The 21,424-nt window shown below is 43.7% G+C and overlaps 1 protein-coding gene across 7 annotated transcripts in view; it reads left to right on the plus strand.

Moving 5' to 3' along the window:
* LOC135509050 (suppressor of tumorigenicity 7 protein homolog) overlaps positions 1 to 21,318 on the plus strand; it is a 125,046-nt gene extending 103,728 nt beyond the window's left edge. For 5 of the 7 annotated variants that reach the window (XM_064929356.1, XM_064929353.1, XM_064929354.1 and 2 more), the window contains 9 exons: positions 5,444 to 5,598; positions 5,913 to 6,010; positions 6,665 to 6,779; positions 7,167 to 7,239; positions 7,556 to 7,658; positions 14,244 to 14,394; positions 15,223 to 15,348; positions 17,114 to 17,253; positions 21,129 to 21,318. In XM_064929356.1, the coding sequence (XP_064785428.1) occupies positions 5,444 to 5,598; positions 5,913 to 6,010; positions 6,665 to 6,779; positions 7,167 to 7,239; positions 7,556 to 7,658; positions 14,244 to 14,394; positions 15,223 to 15,348; positions 17,114 to 17,253; positions 21,129 to 21,224 (1,057 nt within the window). In that variant the 3' untranslated portion in view covers positions 21,225 to 21,318. Of the gene's footprint in view, positions 1 to 5,443; positions 5,599 to 5,912; positions 6,011 to 6,664; positions 6,780 to 7,166; positions 7,240 to 7,555; positions 7,659 to 14,243; positions 14,395 to 15,222; positions 15,349 to 17,110; positions 17,254 to 21,128 lie in introns of all 7 variants that reach the window. The other 2 variants (XM_064929358.1, XM_064929359.1) reach the window with 2 other exon arrangements.
* Positions 21,319 to 21,424: the final 106 nt, after the last annotated feature.

Genomic DNA, 21,424 nt, shown 5'->3' on the forward strand with positions numbered 1-21,424 from the left:
CATGGTCCTAGGGCTCAGGTCCTTCGAGAGAGAGAAAGAAAGAGAATTAGAGAGAGCATATGTGGGGTGGCCAGTCCTCTTCCGGCTGTGCCGGGTGGAGATTATAACAGAACATGGCCAAGATGTTCAAATGTTCATAAATGACCAGCATGGTCAAATAATAATAAGGTAGAAGAGTTGAAACTGGAGCAGCAGCACGGCCAGGTGGACTGGGGACAGCAAGGAGTCATCATGTCAGGTAGTGCTGGGGCATGGTCCTAGGGCTCAGGTCCTCCGAGAGAGAGAAGGAGAGAATTAGAGAACGCACACTTAGATTCACACAGGACACCGAATTGGACAGAAGAAGTACTCCAGATGTAACAAACTGACCCAAGCCCCCTGACACATAAACTACTGCAGCATAAATACTGGAGGCTGAGACAGGAGGGGTCAGGAGACACTGTGGCCCCACCCGAAGACACCCACGGACAGGGCCAAACAGGAAGGATATAACCCCACCCACTTTGCCAAAGCACAGCCCCCACACCACTAGAGGGATATCTTCAACCACCAACCTACCATCCTGAGACAAAGCTGAGTATAGCCCGCAAAGATCTCCGCCATGGCACAACCCAAGGGGGGGTGCCAACCCAGACAGGATGCCCACATCAGTGAATCAACCCACTCAGGTGATGCACCCCCTCCAGGGATGGCATGAGAGAGCCCCAGTAAGCCAGTGACTCAGCCCCTGTAATAGGGTTAGAGGCAGAGAATCCCAGTGGAAAGAGGGGAACCGGCCAGGCAGAGACAGCAAGGGTGGTTCGTTGCTCCAGAGCCTTTCCGTTCACCTTCCCACTCCTGGGCCAGACTACACTCAATCATATGACCCACTGAAGAGATGAGTCTTCAGTAAAGACTTAAAGGTTGAGACCGAGTTTGCGTCTCTGACATGGGTAGGCAGACCGTTCCATAAAAATGGAGCTCTATAGGAGAAAGCCCTGCCTCCAGCTGTTTGCTTAGAAATTCTAGGGACAATTAGGAGGCCTGCGTCTTGTGACCGTAGCGTACGTGTAGGTATGTACGGCAGGACCAAATCAGAGAGATAGGTAGGAGCAAGCCCATGTAATGCTTTGTAGGTTAGCAGTAAAACCTTGAAATCAGCCCTTGCTTTGACAGGAAGCCAGTGTAGGGAGGCTAGCACTGGAGTAATATGATCAAATTCTTTGGTTCTAGTCAGGATTCTAGCAGCCGTATTTAGCACTAACTGAAGTTTATTTAGTGCTTTATCCGGGTAGCCGGAAAGGAGAGCATTGCAGTAGTCTAACCTAGAAGTGACAAAAGCATGGATTAATTTTTCTGCATCATTTTGGGACAGAAAGTTTCTGATTTTTGCAATGTTACATAGATGGAAAAAAGCTGACCTTGAAATGGTCTTGATATGTTCTTCAAAAGAGAGATCAGGGTCCAGAGTAACGCCGAGGTCCTTCACAGTTTTATTTGAGACGACTGTACAACCATTAAGATTAATTGTCAGATTCAACAGAAGATCTCTTTGTTTCTTGGGACCTAGAACAAGCATCTCTGTTTTGTCCGAGTTTAAAAGTAGAAAGTTTGCAGCCATCCACTTCCTTATGTCTGAAACACATGCTTCTAGCAAGGGCAATTTTGGGGCTTTACCATGTTTCATTGAAATGTACAGCTGTGTGTCATCCGCATAGCAGTGAAAGTTAACATTATGTTTTTGAATAACATCCCCAAGAGGTAAAATATATAGTGAAAACAATAGTGGTCCTAAAACGGAACCTTGAGGAACACCGAAATTTACAGTTGATTTGTCAGAGGACAAACCATTCACAGAGACAAACTGATATCTTTCCAACAGATAAGATCTAAACCAGGCCAGAACTTGTCCGTGTAGAGCAATTTGGGTTTCCAATCTCTCCAAAAGAATGTGGTGATCGATGGTATCAAAAGCAGCACTAAGGTCTAGGAGCACGAGGACAGATGCAGAGCCTCGGTCCTATGCCATTAAAATGTCATTTACCACCTTCACAAGTGCCGTCTCAGTGCTATGATGGGGTCTAAAACCAGACTGAAGCATTTCGTATACATTGTTAGTTTAGTTGGAATAGGGTCCAGTATGCAGCTTGAAGGTTTAGAGGCCATGATTATTTTCATCATTGTGTCAAGAGATATAGTACTAAAACACTTGAGCGTCTCTCTTGATCCTAGGTCCAGGCAGAGTTGTGCAGACTCAGGACAACTGAGCTTTGAAGGAATACGCAGATTTAAAGATGAGTCTGTAATTTGCTTTCTAATAATCATAATTTTTTCCTCAAAGAAGTTCATGAATTTATCACTGCTAAAGTGAAAGTCATCCTCTCTTGGGGAATGCTGCTTTTTAGTTAGCTTTGCGACAGTATCAAAAAGGAATTTCGGATTGTTCTTATTTTCCTCAATTAAGTTAGAAAAATAGGATGATCGAGCAGCAGTAAGGGCTCTTCGGTACTGCACGGTACTGTCTTTCCAAGCTAGACGGAAGACTTCCAGTTTGGTGTGGCGCCATTTCCGTTCCAATTTTCTGGAAGCTTGCTTCAGTGCTCGGGTATTTTCTGTGTACCAGGGAGCTAGTTTCTTATGAGAAAGGTTTTTAGTTTTTAGGGGTGCAACTGCATCTAGGGTATTGCGCAAGGTTAAATTGAGTTCCTCAGTTAGGTGGTTAACTGATTTTTGTCCTCTGGTGTCATTGGGTAGACACAGTGTTGTCTCTGAATTTATAGCACGACTTTTGATGTTCCTTGGTTGTGGTCTGAGCAGATTATTTGTTGCAATTGCAAACGTAATAAAATTGTGGTCCGATAGTCCAGGATTATGAGGAAAAACATTAAGATCCACAACATTTATTCCATGGGACAAAACTAGGTCCAGCGTATGACTGTGACAGTGAGTGGGTCCAGAGACATGTTGGACAAAACCCACTGAGTCGATGATGGCTCCGAAAGCCTTTTGGAGTGGGTCTGTGGACTTTTCCATGTGAATATTAAAGTCACCAAAGATTAGAAATTATCTGCTCTATTTTTTTTTTCATGACGAGAAGCTTGTAAATTGAAATTTGCTATCGTAAATGTTAGCAACACCTCCGCCTTTGCGGGATGCACGGGGGATATGGTCACTAGTGTAGCCAGGAGGTGAGGCCACATTTAACACAGTAAATTCATCAGGCTTAAGCCATGTTTCAGTCAGGCCAATCACATCAAGATTATGATCAGTGATTAGTTCATTGACTATAATTGCCTTTGAAGTAAGGGATCTAACATTAAGTAGCCCTATTTTGAGATGTGAGGTATCATGATCTCTTTCAATAATGACAGGAATGGAGGTGGTCTTTATCCTAGTGAGATTGCTAAGGCGAACACCGCCATCTGATCAGTCTTCTACTTGTATGAGCTGAAAGTTTAGAGGGACGGCCAGGTCTTGGTATATTTGCAGTGGTCTGATACTCCTTCCATTTCAATATTATCGCTTGCACAGTGCTCCTTGGGATGTTTAAAGCTTGGGAAATCTTTTTGTATCCAAATCTGGCTTTAAACTTCTTCACAACAGTATCTCGGACCTGCCTGGTGTGTTCCTTGTTCTTCATGATGCTCTCTGCGCTTTTAACGGACCTCTGAGACTATCACAGTGCAGGTGCATTTATACGGAGACTTGATTACACACAGGTGGATTGTATTTATCATCATTAGTCATTTAGGTCAACATTGGATCATTCAGAGATCCTCACTGAACTTCTGGAGAGAGTTTGCTGCACTGAAAGTAAAGGGGCTGAATAATTTTGCACGCCCAATTTTTCAGTTTTTGATTTGTTACATTTTTTTGAAATATCCAATAAATGTCGTTCCACTTCATGATTGTGTCCCACTTGTTGTTGATTCTTCACAAAAAAATACAGTTTTATATCTTTATGTTTGAAGCCTGAAAAGTGGCAAAAGGTCGCAAAGTTCAAGGGGTCCGAATACTTTCGCAAGGCACTGTATATACAGCCTGACGATAAAGTGTGAGATACACACACACACACACACACACACACACACACACACACACACACACACACACACACACACACACACACACACACACACACACACACACACACACACACACATAACATTTTCACAGCCTTTCCGGATACTTTTTTTAGGGGTCAACGGCATCACAATTTATTCTCCTTTGTGCTTAGTGTGTGGTCTTCCCCTGTTTCTCCCTCCAGCTACACTACATGACCAAAAGTATGTGGACACCTGCTCGTCAAGCACCTCATTCCAAAGTCATGGGCATTAATATGGAGTTGGTCCCCCCTATTGCTGCTGTAACATCCACTCTTCTGGGAAGGCTTTCCACTAGATGTTGGAACATTACTGCAGGGACTTGCTTTCATTCAGCCACAAGAGCATTAGTGAGGTCAGGCACTGATGTTGGGTGATTAGACCTGGCTCGCAGTCGGCTTTCCAATTCATCCCAAGGGTGTTCGATGGGGTTAGGGTCAGGGCTCTGTGCAGGCCAGTCAAGTTGTTCCACACCGATCTCAATAAACCATGTCTGCATGGGCCTCGGTTTTTGCGCGGGGGCATTGTCATGCTGAAACAGGAAATGGCCCTTCCCCAAACTATTGCCACACAGTTGGAAGCAGAGACTCCACTAGAATGTCATTGTATGCTGTAGCGTTAAAGATTTCCCGTCACTGGAACTAAGGGGCCTAGCCAGAACCGTTATTCCTCCTCCACCAAACTTTACAGTGGGCACTATGCAGTTGGGCAGGCAACCTACTCCTGGCATCCACCAAACCCAGATTCATCCTTCGGACTGCCAGTGGGTGAAGCGTGATTCATCACTCCAGAGTCCAATGGCGGCGAGCTTTACACCATTCCAGCCATCACTTTGGGGCGGCAGGTAGCCTAGTGGTTAGAGCGTTGGGCCAGTAACTGAAAGGTTGCAAGATCAAATCCCAGAGCTGACAAGGTCAAATCTGTCATTCTGCCCCTGAACAATGCAGTTAACCCACTTGTCCTACACCGTCATTGTAAATAAGAATTTGTTCTTAACGGACATGCCTAGTTAAATAAAGGTTACATTTAAAAAAATGTTTAAAAAACTACTTGGCATTCAACAAGCTTACCACTTTACAACTGAACCGTTGTTGCTCCTAGACGTTTCCACTTCACAATAACAGCACTTACAGTTTATCGGAGCAGCTGACTTGACGACCTGACTTGTTGGAAAGGTGGCATCCTGTCCAACAACATATGGAGATTGCATGGCTGTGTGCTCGATTTTATACATCCGAATCCACTCATTTGAAGGGGTGTCCACATACTTTTGTATATATACTCTATGTTGTCTTCCTCTGTGTCGTCTTCCCCAAAAATTATTTTCACTCTTTTCCAACTGGTCTGTCTTGTCCTGTCAGCTGTGCAACAGCGTCCATCCTGCTGGCAGAGGAGGAGGCCACCACCATCGTGGAGGCAGAGAAGCTCTTCAAACAGGCCTTGAAGACAGGAGAGGGCTGCTACAGACGCAGCCAACAGCTTCAACATCATGGTGCACAGTACGAGGCACAGCACAGTGAGTAGAGTACAAACAAACACAGTCAAACACACACACACAGCCAAACATACAGTCAAACATACACACAGTTGAACCTACAAACACAGCCAAACATACAGACAGACAGACAGACAGTCAAACATACACACAGTTGAACCTACACACACAGTCGAAAAGATTACGCATGCACCTGGTTGGAAACACAGACGCACACTCTCAAACACATACATATATACGCAAATAAATCTATTAGTGTGTGTGCTCGGAAGTGTGTGTGTGTGTCCATGTGTGTTATACCAGCTGAAATAACTTTGCTGCGGTGTTTCTCTCAGGAAGGGACACCAATGTTCTGGTTTACATTAAGAGGAGACTTGCTATGTGCTCTAGAAAGCTGGGCCGAACCAGAGAAGCTGTCAAAATGTTGAGAGATGTAAGTACAGTATACACCAAGCCACCAGGAGGTTACGGACCAATCCCCAATCCTACTGTAGTTCCCACTGAACTTGAATTGTCTGTTAGATCAGCATTGATGTCGGGGGGAACTACGGGGGGGGTGGACTAGGTGAAAATGTGACTTTGGTAAAAGTTAGGATTTGCCTCATTTTTACCTGCCAATGTTTTCAATCACTATACATTTGTATGATAAATGTAACAAAAACATGTAACGAAACAGCAGCGGCGGCAGGTAGCCTAGAAGTTTAGAGCATTGGGCCAGTAACTGACAGGTCGCTGGTTTGAATCCTCGAGCCAACTTTGTAAAAAATCTGTCTGTGCCCTTGAGCAAGGCACCTTAATTTCTTCCGCATGTCGCTCTGGTTAAGAGTGTCTGCTCAATGACTGAAATGGAAATGTATTTTCTGCAGCCTCAGAACATAGAGGTCTGGGGAAGTGGTTGGAGGTAGCCTGGTCCCAGATCTGCTGCTGTCGCGTCATCTCTTATTGCCATGACAATTTTGCAAGACAGAGCAAATAGGTCTGGCACCAGGCTAGGTTTGAGGCTGTGTGGGACTGGGCAGGGTTACTAAAGTCTGTTGTTTCACTGCCTGTCTGGTATTACATGTAACAACAGTTGTATGTTTTCCAGTTAATGAAGGAGTTCCCTCTCCTCAGTATGTTCAATATCCATGAGAACCTGCTGGAGTCGCTGCTAGAGCTGCAGAACTACGCAGACGTACAGGCCGTACTAGCCAAGTACGACGGTAAGACACACACACACCTCTTAAAGTGAAAAAAGTTCAATGTTAACTGTTGCTCATTGGTCCATGACCAGACATTCAAGAGACACCTGTGCAGTGCTAACAATGTCACTGTGATTTTATTTCTGGAGATGAGACATAAGTTTGAATGACAGACATTACATAACAAAAGTCATAAAATACAAAATCATTAGAAAATAAAGTCTACATCCAACCATTATCATATGACTTAAAGTAAAATGAGACTGTTTTCTAGTGAAATCCTGTAAACCCTCCAATACCTTCAGTAAAAACCCTTAGGGGCCCTATTCCATCCCTGTCTAGTGGAAATGTCTTCTAGTTAAGTGGAGGAAAAAGAACACTGTTGATATGTGCTTTGTCTCCCCGCAGATATTAGTTTACCCAAATCAGCAACAATATGCTACACAGCAGCCTTGCTCAAAGCCAGGGCGGTATCAGACAAGTGAGTATCATTTTACCACTGTTACAATGGCACCAAGTGGTTCACATACCTGAAGTAGTATTTAAAAGTTAGCCTGGGGATATTCGTGTGACAGAGAGAATGATATTGAGTGATTCTGTTTTGAAATGGGTTAGGGCATTTTAAAACACCTCCTAGATATCCTAGTTCTGCGTATGAGACTGAGAGGATTCCATTTATCTTAGCATAGTAACCCCTATGACTGCAGGTACACACACACACACACTACACTTTCACATACACTCAATGACCCACATTCTTACACACACACACTGGTGTCCCGTGTTCCCCATTGCAGGTTCTCTCCAGAGGCAGCGTCAAGGCGAGGGTTGAGTACAGCCGAGATGAATGCTGTAGAAGCCATACACAGAGCTGTGGAGTTCAACCCACACGTTCCCAAAGTAAGACACAACAATGGAGCTACATACGTAACACTGTGTCGTGTCTTTACTATCATTAACTGAAGACTGATAGTTTTTTTTATCAAAGATTCTCTGTAATTAGATATTACGCGATTAGACTGATTAATCATGTAACCGTAATTACTAGGAAGTCGGGGCACCAAGAAAAAATATTCAGATTACAAAGTTATAATTTCCTAAAATAACTTTTTAGATATTTTATCTGATCAATTAGTCTTCGAATTAATGAATTATTTACTTTACCTCACGTTAGTCTCATTCCAAACATCGTAAATTGTTGGTTATCTGCACGAACCCAGTCTTCACTATGAGTCCATACATCAATTGTCTTAAATCATTTATTTATTACTAACTAAGTAATTCACAGAAATGCATAAACAAACAAACAAACAAGGTAAATGTGGTTGCATGAAATAATAGGAGAATGTGCCCTAGTGGGCTAAACCGAAATGACGGCTTGTGGTTAGAGGGGATTGTTCAGAGTGACATTCGTTATAGAACGGGTGTTTCGGCGGTTGTCGTTCTTCGCGTTCAATGATACCGAATTCCTAGCTCCATACTAGTAATTAATATCAAAGACTTGTTCTTATTCTGTCGGTATCGATAGTCTAAGAGTTTAACCACGTGGTATGGTTAAAAGATTCAGCAATGGTCTACAACCTTTGCCCTCCTAATGGAGAAAAACATGGTCTGAAACCTTTAGCCATCTCATAATTGAGGTAAGCTCGGTCTGCTGATTGAAAACCAGAGTGGGGGTTTTATTCGGAATGGCCGAAGAGGGCTGTCCCAGGATGTCTGTCCCTAACTGGGCTCAGGGGCAGTCCTCTGATTTAGTTCAAATCAAAAGGGACTTGTATTTTTCATCATTAAACAGTCCAAAATCATATCACACAATTATACAAACAGTATCATACTCACTCATTCATCTTATACAACAATTAGATGTAAACCTCATCTGAGGCTATTATATAAACAGTGTTATGGTAATGTGGCCACACCGTCTCCCATGAGCTTCCCCAAGTTGTGACAAACGGACCAGTTCGTAGCTGGATTCTTCACCGATCTTTTATACTTTCTCCGGAACATGAAATTTGTTCGTACCTCAAGTTCTGTGAGGTGGAAGAAATTCCTTTGTGCTCCATGAAATTCTACTCTCTGTATACTGTGTGTCCACGAGGAGGTCTTCTCAGGAATTTACGACCTCTGGCCACAGCAGCCTAGTTGAAGGAGGCAAGGGGGAGGCAGGGAGAGGGGGATGGGGTTGCTATACCGAAAGAGGCCAACGTCATGACAACCGCTAGTAGCATTACTACAGTGGTTGCTCCACTAAAAGTTTGAGATTATGCTGCGGAATTTAGAGGTAATTAGTGGTTTAGTACGATACCCTGCGTCACCACTAAAAGTTTTGCGATTATGCTGCGGGATTTAGAGGTAATTTGTGGTTTAGTACGATACCCTGCGTCACCACTAAAAGTTTTGCGATTATGCTGCGGGATTTAGAGGTAATTAGTGGGTTAGTACGGTACCCTGCGTCACCACTAAAAGTTTTGAGATTATGCTGCGGGATTTAGAGGTAATTAGTGGTTTAGTACGGTACCCTGCGTCACCACTAAAAGTTTTGCAATTTTGCTGCGGGATTTAGAGGTAATTCGTGGTTTAGTACGGTACCCTGCGTCACCACTAAAAGTTTTGAGATTATGCTGCGGGATTTAGAGGTAATTAGTGGTTTAGTACGGTACCCTGCGTCACCACTTCATTTCTCCAGACCAGCGCAAGGGGGAGTTAGAGCACTGATTACGCTTTTGGGTCCTACTGTGTCTGACAATGAATGGGCGACATACACCTAAATAGAAAATAATTGTGTACGACTTCAATATTACTTACTAAAACTGTTGTTACACTAAGGTTTTTAACCATTTTATTTTGGTCTCACTGTAGTACTGTAGGCGACTCCCAACTGGGCTGGCTGTACAGTGCCTGAGTGGTGCAACGGTCTAAGACAGATGCTAGTCCAATACCCGTGCCGGCCTTGACTGGGAGACCCATGAGGTTTCTCTCCCTCTAAAAACAGAAATAAATCATTCTAAAAAAAAACAAATTAGCTTTATTTACAAATTAGTAACCATATGTCACACCATGTTCACAAATGGACTTTTTCTTGCTCATTTTACGTTATTTTAAATCATCTCCAAAATATTGTTATTTTTTAAACAAAGCGATTATTATTGTTATATTATTATTATTATTATTATTATTAATTTAGAATGATCTAAAAGCTTGTTGGATATTCTCACAGATCTATTATTAACCCTGTAATTAGCAGGACAATATACATTGGTCATGTTGTTCATGGCTCCTGAGTGGCACACAATGGGATTGCCTTGCAGTTCTCCAGCTTTATCCACTGAAAGCGTTCAAGGCACGATGGCAGGGGGCACGGGATGGGCCGCTGAACCGTGCACAGAAGACGGACCTAGCCCATGGGGAAGGGAAGAGGAGGGAGGGGGTGGACCCCCACTTTGTCACACTGGGTAGGACAGAGCAACACTTTAAGGGGCATTGCACTAATAATGGAGCTGACTAGGGAAACTTTCCCTCTGTTCTAAGTGCCAGTCTACACGTTCAAACTAAAACAATGTAACTAATAATGGAATCTTTATGCTTTCGTTAATAAAATAATGATAAAAATACTCTTTCAAAATGCCGATGTTTGTTTATTTAGTTATGGATCCATAACGAATTACTATGGGGAAAAATATCACTGAATTACAGAAATATTGGAACAAAGTTGTTTAATGAATGTAAACAACTTGTTGCTTACTAGAAAATACTCCTTCAAACACATATTGTCACGTTGTACAGCACCATTATGGCTATTAGCAGGTAGCTGGACAATAGACTTGCCTAGAAGGAGGGTAGGGGGAGAATTCTATCATCAAATGTATTTCTTATTTGGGTTGGCTGTATCACAACTGGTCATGATTGGTTGCAATTTCAGTTGTTTAAAGGCACATTCAACTTAGTGTATGTAAACATCTGACCCACTGGAATTGTGATACAGTGAATTATAAGTGAAGTAATCTTTGTCTGTAAACAATTGTTGGAAAAATGACCTGTCATGCACAAGGTAGATGTCCTAAATGAATTGCCAAAACTATAGTTTGTGAACAAGAAATTTGTGGAGTGGTTGAAAAACGAGTTTTAATGACTCCAAGTGTATGTAAACTTCTGACTTCAACTGTACTACTACTACTACTGTAGCACCACCACGACAACTCCTACTGTAGAACCCATACTACTACTACTACTACTGTAGCACCACCACGACAACTCCTACTGTAGAACCCGTTACTACTACTACTACTACTACTACTACTACTACTACTACTACTACTACTAGCACCACTACGCGACTCCTACTGTAGAACCCGTTACTACTACTACTACTACTACTGTAGAACTACGACGACTACTACTACTACTACTACTACTACTACTACTACTACTACTACTACTACTACTACTACTACTACTGTAGCACCACCACGACAACTCCTACTGTAGAACCCGTTACTACTACTACTACTACTACTACTACTACTACTGTAGCACCACCACGACAACTCCTACTGTAGAACCCGTTACTACTACTACTACTACTACTACTACTGTAGCACCACCACGACAACTCCTACTGTAGAACCCGTTACTACTACTACTACTACTACTGTAGCACCACCACGACAACTCCTACTGTAGAACCCGTTACTACTACTACTACTACTACTACTACTACTACTACTACTACTACTACTACTACTACTACTACTACTGTACACCACTACTACCCGACTACTACTGTAGAACCTACTACTACTACTACTACTACTACTACTACTACTACTACTACTGTAGCACCACCACGACAACTCCTACTGTAGAACCCGTTACTACTACTACTACTACTACTACTACTACTACTGTAGCACCACTATGTAGCACCACCACGACAACTCCTACTGTAGAACCCATTACTACTACTACTACTGTAGCACCACCACGACAACTCCTACTGTAGAACCCTTACTACTACTACTACTACTACTACTACTACTACTACTACTACTGTAGCACCACTATGACGACGACTCCTACTGTAGAACCCATTACTACTACTACTACTGTAGCACCACCACGACAACTCCTACTGTAGAACCCGTTACTACTACTACTACTACTACTACTACTAATACTACTACTACTACTGTAGCACCACCACGACAACTCCTACTGTAGAACCCGTTACTACTACTACTACTACTACTACTACTACTACTAATACTACTACTACTGTAGCACCACCACGACAACTCCTACTGTAGAACCCGTTACTACTACTACTACTACTACTACTACTACTACTACTGTAGCACCACTATGACGACGACTCCTACTGTAGAACCCATTACTACTACTACTACTAGTGGTAGGGAGGCGAGCAGGCCAGAGGTACTACTACTACTACTACTACTACTACTACTACTACTACTACTACTACTGTAGCACCACTATGACGACGACTCCTACTGTAGAACCCGTTACTACTACTACTACTACTACTACTACTACTACTACTACTACTACTACTACTACTGTAGCACCACCACGACAACTCCTACTGTAGAACCCGTTACTACTATTACTACTACTACTACTACTACTACTACTACTACTACTGTAGCACCACCACGACAACTCCTACTGTAGAACCCGTTACTACTACTACTACTACTACTACTACTACTGTAGCACCACCACGACAACTCCTACTGTAGAACCCGTTACTACTACTACTACTACTACTACTACTACTGTAGCACCACTATGACGACGACTCCTACTGTAGAACCCATTACTACTACTACTACTATAGCACCACCACGACAACTCCTACTGTAGAACCCGTTACTACTACTACTACTACTACTACTACTACTACTACTACTACTACTACTACTACTACTACTACTGTAGCACCACTACGACGACTCCTACTGTAGAACCCATTACTACTACTACTACTACTACTACTACTACTGTAGAACCTACTACTACTACTACTACTACTACTACTACTGTAGAACCCATTACTACTACTACTACTACTACTACTACTGTAGAACCCGTTACTACTACTACTACTACTACTACTACTACTACTAATACTATTACTACAGAACCCATTACTACTCCTACTACTACTACTTCCATAGCACTACTACTATTACTATAGTCGACCTCTACTACAAATACTACTGTAGCACTACTACTGTAGCACTGCTGCTACCTCTACTACTACTGTAGCACCACTAACAACTACTAGTGCAGCCAGTGGGGAAAAAGTACCCAATTGTCATACTTGAGTAAAAGTAAAGATGCCTTAATAGAACATTTCTCATGTAAAAGTGAAAGTCACCCAGTAAAATCCTATTTGAGTAAAAGTCTAAAAGTATAAGTCACTTATAATTCTGTATATTAAGCAAACCAGACAGAACCATAAAATGTAAAAGCGGATAGCCAGGGGCACACTCCAACTCTCAGATATCATTTAGAAATGAAGCATGTGTTTAGTGAGTCCACCAGATCAGAGGCAGTAGGATGACCAGGGATTTTATCTTGATAAGTGTGTAAATTAGACCATTTACCTCTCCTGCTAAGCATTAATAATGTAACGAGTACTTCTGGGTGTCAGGGAAAATGTACGGAGTTAAAAGTACATTATTTTCTTTCGGAATGTATTGAAGTAAAAGTTGTCAAAAATATAAATAGTTAAGTACAGATTCCCCCAAAAATTACTTAAGTAAAAATACTTGAAAGTACTACTTAAGTACTTTACACCACTGACTACAGCACCACTAGCAACTACTACTACTGTAGCACTACTGCAGCACCACTAACCACAACTACTACTTCTACTACTACTGCAGCACCACTAACCACTACTACTACTACAACACCACTAACTACTACTACTGTAGCACTAATACTACTACTACTACTACTACTGTAGCACTATTACTACTACTACTGTAGCACTACTACTACTACCACTAACCACTACTACCACTACTACTACCACTAACCACTACTACCACTACTACTACTACCACTACTACCACTACCACTACCACCACTACTACCACTACTACTACCACTACTACTACTACTACCACCACTACCACTACTACTACTACTACTACCACTACTACTACTACCACTACTACTGTAGCACTACTACTACTACCACTACTACTACTACCACTACTACTATTATTACTACTACTGTAGCACTACTACTACTACCACTAACCACTACTACCACTAACCACTACTACTACTACTACTACCACTACCACTACTACTACGACGCTTATAATAGTGCTACTTGAATGCTGATCGACGTTCCCCTGGTTGTATGAACTGGTATAAAGTTGCATTAAAAAGTATGTTTCTGTTGTCCATTTTATATTGTACTTACTGACTCTCTCTCTCTGTCTTCCACAGTACCTGTTAGAAATGAAAAGTTTAATACTGCCTCCAGAGCACATTCTGAAGCGAGGGGACAGTGAGGCCATAGCATACGCCTTCTTTCACCTGCAGCACTGGAAGAGGGTGGAGGGGGCCCTTAACCTGCTCCACTGTACCTGGGAGGGCAGTGCGTAACACACACACACACACACACAACATCCGCTTTACCTCATACCCCATAACTTCATTGTGTTACACATTGCCTTTACTCTGTAACACACACTTGCACACATTTTCAGGGCAGTGAGTACAATACACATTTTGAGGGCAGTGAGTACAACACACATTTTGAGGGCAGTGAGTACAACACACATTTTGAGGGCAGTGAGTACAGCACACATTTTGAGGGCAGTGATTACAACACACATTTTGAGGGCAGTGAGTACAATACACATTTTGAGGGCAGTGAGTACAACACACATTTTGAGGGCAGTGAGTACAATACACATTTTGAGGGCAGTGAGTACAATACACATTTTGAGGGCAGTGAGTACAACACACATTTTGAGGGCAGTGAGTACAACACACATTTTGAGGGCAGTGAGTACAATACACATTTTGAGGGCAGTGAGTACAACACACATTTTGAGGGCAGTGAGTACAACACACATTTTGAGGGCAGTGAGTACAGCACACATTTTGAGGGCAGTGATTACAACACACATTTTGAGGGCAGTGAGTACAATACACATTTTGAGGGCAGTGAGTACAACACACATTTTGAGGGCAGTGAATACAATACACATTTTGAGGGCAGTGAGTACAATACACATTTTGAAGGCAGTGAGTACAACACACATTTTGAGGGCAGTGAGTACAATACACATTTTCAGGGCAGTGAGTACAACACACATTTTCAGAGTTTTCTAATGGTGCACTACACTTCTGAGCTGAACATGAACCCTTTGTACCTGACTGAACCTATTCTGACTGCTGTGTCCTCTTTCCTCCACAGCTTTTAGAATGATCCCCTACCCTCTGGAGAAAGGACACCTCTTCTACCCATATCCCATCTGCACCGAGACCGCAGACAGAGAGCTGCTACCAAGTAAGAGACGCTCTGGATTCAACTGTGTGTGCGGTGTGTTGACTTTCTGTATTTCTCATGTGGAAGCAGTGTTTTGTGAGGTGTCTGTGTACAAATCAAATGTTATTTGTTACATGCTTGGTAAACATCAGGTGTAGACTATCAGTGAAATGCTTACTGACGGCCCTTCCCAACAATGCAAAGAGAAACAAATGAATGGGAATGCATAAATAAATAATAACACAAGGAATTGAATACACAATGATTAATGATAACTTGTCCACAGTGCATTGGGAAAGTATTCAGACCCTTCACTTTTTCCACATTTTGTTACATTACAGCATTATTCTAAAATGTTCCCTCATTAATCTACACATAATATCCCATAATGACAAAGAAAAAACAGGGTTTTAGAAATGTTTGTAAAGTTATTAAAAATAAACTCACATTTACACAAGTATTCACACCCTTTATTCAGTACTTTGTTGAAGCACCGTTGGCATTGATTACAGCCTTGAATTTTCTTAGTTTTCTTATCCCCTCAAGCTCTGTCAGGTTGGATGGGGAGCGTCGCTGCACAGCTATTTTCAGGTCTTTTCAGTGCTGTTCGATCGGGTTCAAGTCTGGGCTCTGGCTGGGCCACTCAAGGACATTCAGAGACTTGTCCCGAAGCCACTCCTGTGTTGTCTTGGCTGTGGGCTTGGGGTCGTTGTCCTGTTGGAAGGTGAACCTTCACCCCAGTCTGAGGTCCTGAGCTCTCTGAAGCAGGTTTTCATCAAAGATCTCTCTGTACTTTGCTCTGTTCATCTTTCCCTCCCTCCATCCTGTCTAGTCTCCCAGTCCCTGCCACTGAAAAACATCCCCACAGCATGATTCTGCCACTGCCATGCTTCACCGTAGGGATGGTGCCAGGTTTCCTCCAGACATGATGCTTGGCATTCAGGCCAAAGAGTTCAATCTGGTTTCATCAGACCAGAGAGTCCTTTGCCTTTTGGCAAGCTTTCTGGCCACTCTACCATAAAGGCCTGGAGTGCTGCAGAGATTTTTGTCCTTCTGGAAGGTTCTCCCATCTCCACAGGGGATCCTGCCAGAGTGACCATCAGGTTCTTGGTCACCTCCCTGACCAAGGCCCTTCTCCCCCAATTGCGCAGTTTGGCTAGGCGGCCAGTTTCAAGAAGAGTCTTGGTGGTTCCAAACTCCTTCCATTTAAGAATGATGGAGGCCACTGTTCTTTTTTACCTTGCTACCCTGCCGTCTGAGGATCTTCAATGCCCCTGACATTTTTTTGGTACCCTTCCCCAGATCTGTGCCTCGACACAATCCTGTCTCGGAGCTCAATGGACAATTCCTTCAACCTTATGGCTTGGTTTTTACTCTGATATGCACTGTCAACTGTGGGACCTTATATAGACAGATGTGTGCCTTTCCAAATCATGTCTAATCAAGTTGTAGAAACATCTCAAAGATGATCAATGGAAACGGGATGCACCTGAGCTCAATTTTGAGTCTCATAGCATAGGGTCTGAGTACTTAAATGAGGTTTAAAAAAAATATATATATATATTATTTATTGATACATTTGCAAAAATGTCATTATGCGGTATTGTGTGTAGATTGAGAATATATATATTTTTTAAATCTATTCTAGAAATAAGGCTGTAATATAACAAAATGTGGAAAAAGGGGGTCTGAATACTTTCTGAATGCATTGTACACGGGGTACCAGTACCGAGTCAATGTTCAGGGGTATGAGATAATACTGTGTGTGTGAATAAAGTATGTACAGTGTGTTGATGCGCTCTCTCTCATGTGGAAGCAGTGTTTCATGAGGTGTCGGTGTATCCTAAGAAGGAGCTGCCGTTCTTCATCCTTTTCACGGCTGGTCTCTGCTCCTTCACCGCCATGCTGGCCCTGCTAACACACCAGTTCCCCGAGCTCATGGGAGTCTTCGCTAAAGCGGTGAGTCTCCTGCACCGGTCGCTTTCACTCTCACGCACACATACCAGTTCCCTCTCTAAGCCAAGTCCCCATCCACTCACGCACACATACCAGTTCCCTCTCTAAGCCAAGTCCCCATCCACTCACGCACACATACCAGTTCCCTCTCTAAGCCAAGTCCCCATCCACTCACGCACACATACCAGTTCCCTCTCTAAGCCAAGTCCCCATCCACTCACGCACACATACCAGTTCCCTCTCTAAGCCAAGTCCCCATCCACTCACGCACACATACCAGTTCCCTCTCTAAGCCAAGTCCCCATCCACTCACGCACACATACCAGTTCCCTCTCTAAGCCAAGTCCCCATCCACTCACGCACACATACCAGTTCCCTCTCTAAGCCAAGTCTAAGCCAAGTCCCCATCCACTCACGCACACCTACCAGTACCAGTTCCCCATCCACTAAGCCAAGTCCCCATCCACTCACGCACACATACCAGTTCCCTCTCTAAGCCAAGTCCCCATCCACTCACGCACACATACCAGTTCCTCTCTAAGCCAAGTCCCCATCCACTCACGCACACATACCTGTTCCCTTTCTAAGCCAAGTCCCCATCCACTCACGTTCCCTCTCTAAGCCAAGTCCCCATCCACTCACGCACACATACCAGTTCCCTTTCTAAGCCAAGTCCCCATCCACTCACGCACACATACCAGTTCCCTCTCTAAGCCAAGTCCCCATCCACTCACGCACACATACCAGTTCCCTTCTAAGCCAAGTCCCCATCCACTCACGCACACATACCAGTTCCCTCTCTAAGCCAAGTCCCCATCCACTCACGCACACATACCAGTTCCCTCTCTAAGCCAAGTCCCCATCCACTCACGCACACATACCAGTTCCCTCTCTAAGCCAAGTCCCCATCCACTCACGCACACATACCAGTTCCCTCTCTAAGCCAAGTCCCCATCCACTCACGCACACATACCAGTTCCTCTCTAAGCCAAGTCCCCATCCACTCACGCACACATACCAGTTCCCTCTCTAAGCCAAGTCCCCATCCACTCACGCACACATACCAGTTCCCTCTCTAAGCCAAGTCCCCATCCACTCACGCACACATACCAGTTCCCTCTCTAAGCCAAGTCCCCATCCACTCACGCACACATACCAGTTCCCTCTCTAAGCCAAGTCCCCATCCACTCACGCACACATACCAGTTCCCTCTCTAAGCCAAGTCCCCATCCACTCACGCACACATACCAGTTCCCTCTCTAAGCCAAGTCCCCATCCACTCACGCACACATACCAGTTCCCTTTCTAAGCCAAGTCCCCATCCACTCACGCACACATACCTGTTCCCTTTCTAAGCCAAGTCCCCATCCACTCACGCACACATACCAGTTCCCTCTCTAAGCCAAGTCCCCATCCACTCACGCACACATACCAGTTCCCTCTCTAAGCCAAGTCCCCATCCACTCACGCACACATACCAGTAACCTCTCTAAGCCAAGTCCCCATCCACTCACGCACACATACCAGTAACCTCTCTAAGCCAAGTCCCCATCCACTCACGCACACATACCAGTTCCTCTCTAAGCCAAGTCCCCATCCACTCACGCACACATACCAGTTCCCTCTCTAAGCCAAGTCCCCATCCCCAATAAGGTTATTTGCATTCAGATTCTTCATGTGGCGGCCATTCATTTTGTTGCGTTTTTCTGAACTGTACAGAGGTTGTCATTGAGACATTTTTGTTTTGACTGTAACAACCATAGATTTGCTTTTATCTGAAGTCTGGATAACAGGAGACTTGGCTCTATACAAGTTGATGCAAGGTCCTATATCAAGTTCTTGTGGATCAGTGGTGATGCAGGGAAGGAAATGTGTAAAGGAAGCAGCTTAGAACTATTGAATCCAACCCCTAGAACCTACACAGGCCCTCTCCTATCTACCAGTGGAGGGCATTCTCCTCGGCGTGATGCACTTCCTCAGCAGGCCTGTGCTGTCTGTGCTGCCACTCCCCTGGAATGTGTGTGAGCTCATCGCTCTGCTCCTGGTGTGACTCTATCAGCAGCTACCATCTCCTCTGCAGGGGCTTGCTCTGCTCTGCTCTGTTCTGGCCCTGCACTTGCTCTGTTCTGGCCCTGTTTTAGCTGGGTGCTGATGACATACACACACTTTAAATACTTTATTTGAATCCACAAATCACATTACAGTCGAGAATGATTCAAACACATCAAAGGTCACGGATATCTGGACATAGAAAGCACCTTCACCATGAAGCTAGGCTGCCCATGAGCTCTACAACGGCGCAGTACCTCGCTAGCTGCTTTGCCTTTGTCCTATGTAGCCCTGCAATCTGAAGGCTACGTACAGTCAGCCTATGTTTCCACTTGACAAGGGGCTTAGCAGCAAAGGTATGCTTCATGTAGGTGTCAAAGCAACCTACTTCCAAATTAGCACCCCCTTCGGGCCTCCCTCCACAACAACAATATCTGACATATTTGGTATACAAGAAAACACAACACATCTTCATCAGCCTCCTCTGATGAGAATGTTTGAATATGCACTGATGGTGGTACTGCCTGTTTCATCTCACTAGCTATATGGTCAACGAGGCAGTCATGTCTAGATATGTGAGGCGGCAGGAAGCCTAGTGGTTAGAGCGTTTGGCCAGTAACCTGAAAGGTTGCTAGATCGAATCCCCGAGCTGACAAGATAAAAATCTGTTGTTCTGCCCCTGAACAAGGCAGTTAACACACTGTTCCTAGGCTGTCATTGTAAATAAGAATTTGTTTTTAACTGACTTGCCTAGTTAAATAAAGGTTATATATGTACTGGTCCTTATATGAATAGAAACCATTAACAATATCTGCAATATACTCTATTACATCATGTGAGATACAAAACAGATCATGGTTTGCAGGGTACCAGAGTGCTAGGTTGTATTTAGTTGGTAGAACCTGCATTCTCGCCTTAATGGTAAAGGTGAGTATGTTCTTGCCAATAGAAACATTCTGGTATACGTAATAAGAAACAGAATGATCAGACACACTCTGATCCACTTCCAATACCTCAAAGACAAACTAATCAGCATCTGGTTTACATGCAAGGGTAGAGGCACTGTTCCTCCCTTTCTTAGTAAGTAAGTAAGCACTGATCTAATATGATTGAATGGATGAAAACATGACTTGGCTTTCACCTATCGAATCATGTCAGATCACTGGGTTCTCCCAAAGAAAGACGGAAGGAAGTAAAGGTGCATCTTCAAAGCATTGGAACAGGGCCTCTTTCACTCTTAGCATGTAAACAAGGTGCTTGTTCCACCTCTCTCCATCTCTCCCTGACAGCCTTTATCTGCCATCAGACAAAGCCAAACCTCCATCACCCTCAATCCCTCTGAGGGAGCCCCTATCCCCCACACTGCATGTTGCCAAAACACATCAGAGAGGAGAGAGAGGGATGAGAGTGAGGGTGGTGTGAATAGAAAGAGAGGGGGCAAAATAACATCAGAGGGGAGGAGGATGAAGGAGAGATGAATGGGGAGCTGACAGAGAGTCCACTACCACTCTTAGGGGTTAGAGCACAGTCAGTAGTCAACATACCTGGTAGACAAGTTCTGGTTCTGCCCCATTGAGCACAGTACCTAAACTGGCATGCTATGGTGCTCCTATCATGGTCCTCTAGCTATCATTTGAGGCCAACGACAACCCACAGTAGCTACCTTGAAATGCGCAGAGCTTCAGTAAAGATGGGTACATTCTCAACTGGAATGTTATGGTGCACCTATCTACATACAGTACCTTGACATGTTCAGGAAGAAATCTGGTTGCAATGGTTCCACTAGGAATTGGCGTGTGTGTTCTAACATCATGTCTCTCTGTATGTAGTTTCTTAGCACCCTGTTTGCTCCTCTGAACTTCATCATGGAGAAAGTGGAGAGCATCCTGCCATCCAGTCTGTGGCACCAACTCACACGCATCTGACTGGACTAGACTGAACCAGACTGACTGACACACCCTTTGTGCCAAGATCATGGATTAGACGGACAGAGAGGATGGAAGAGAAGAGAAAAGGGAAACATTCTGAATCGGTTTTGACTTTATTTGATATATTCAATTTTGTTTTCAAATCATGTAAAAAAAAAAGAAAAAACGTTTTTTTGTTGTACAAAAAAAAGGTGCTC

This window comes from Oncorhynchus masou, chromosome 22, assembly GCF_036934945.1.
Source record: "Oncorhynchus masou masou isolate Uvic2021 chromosome 22, UVic_Omas_1.1, whole genome shotgun sequence".
Lineage (NCBI taxonomy): Eukaryota > Metazoa > Chordata > Actinopteri > Salmoniformes > Salmonidae > Oncorhynchus > Oncorhynchus masou.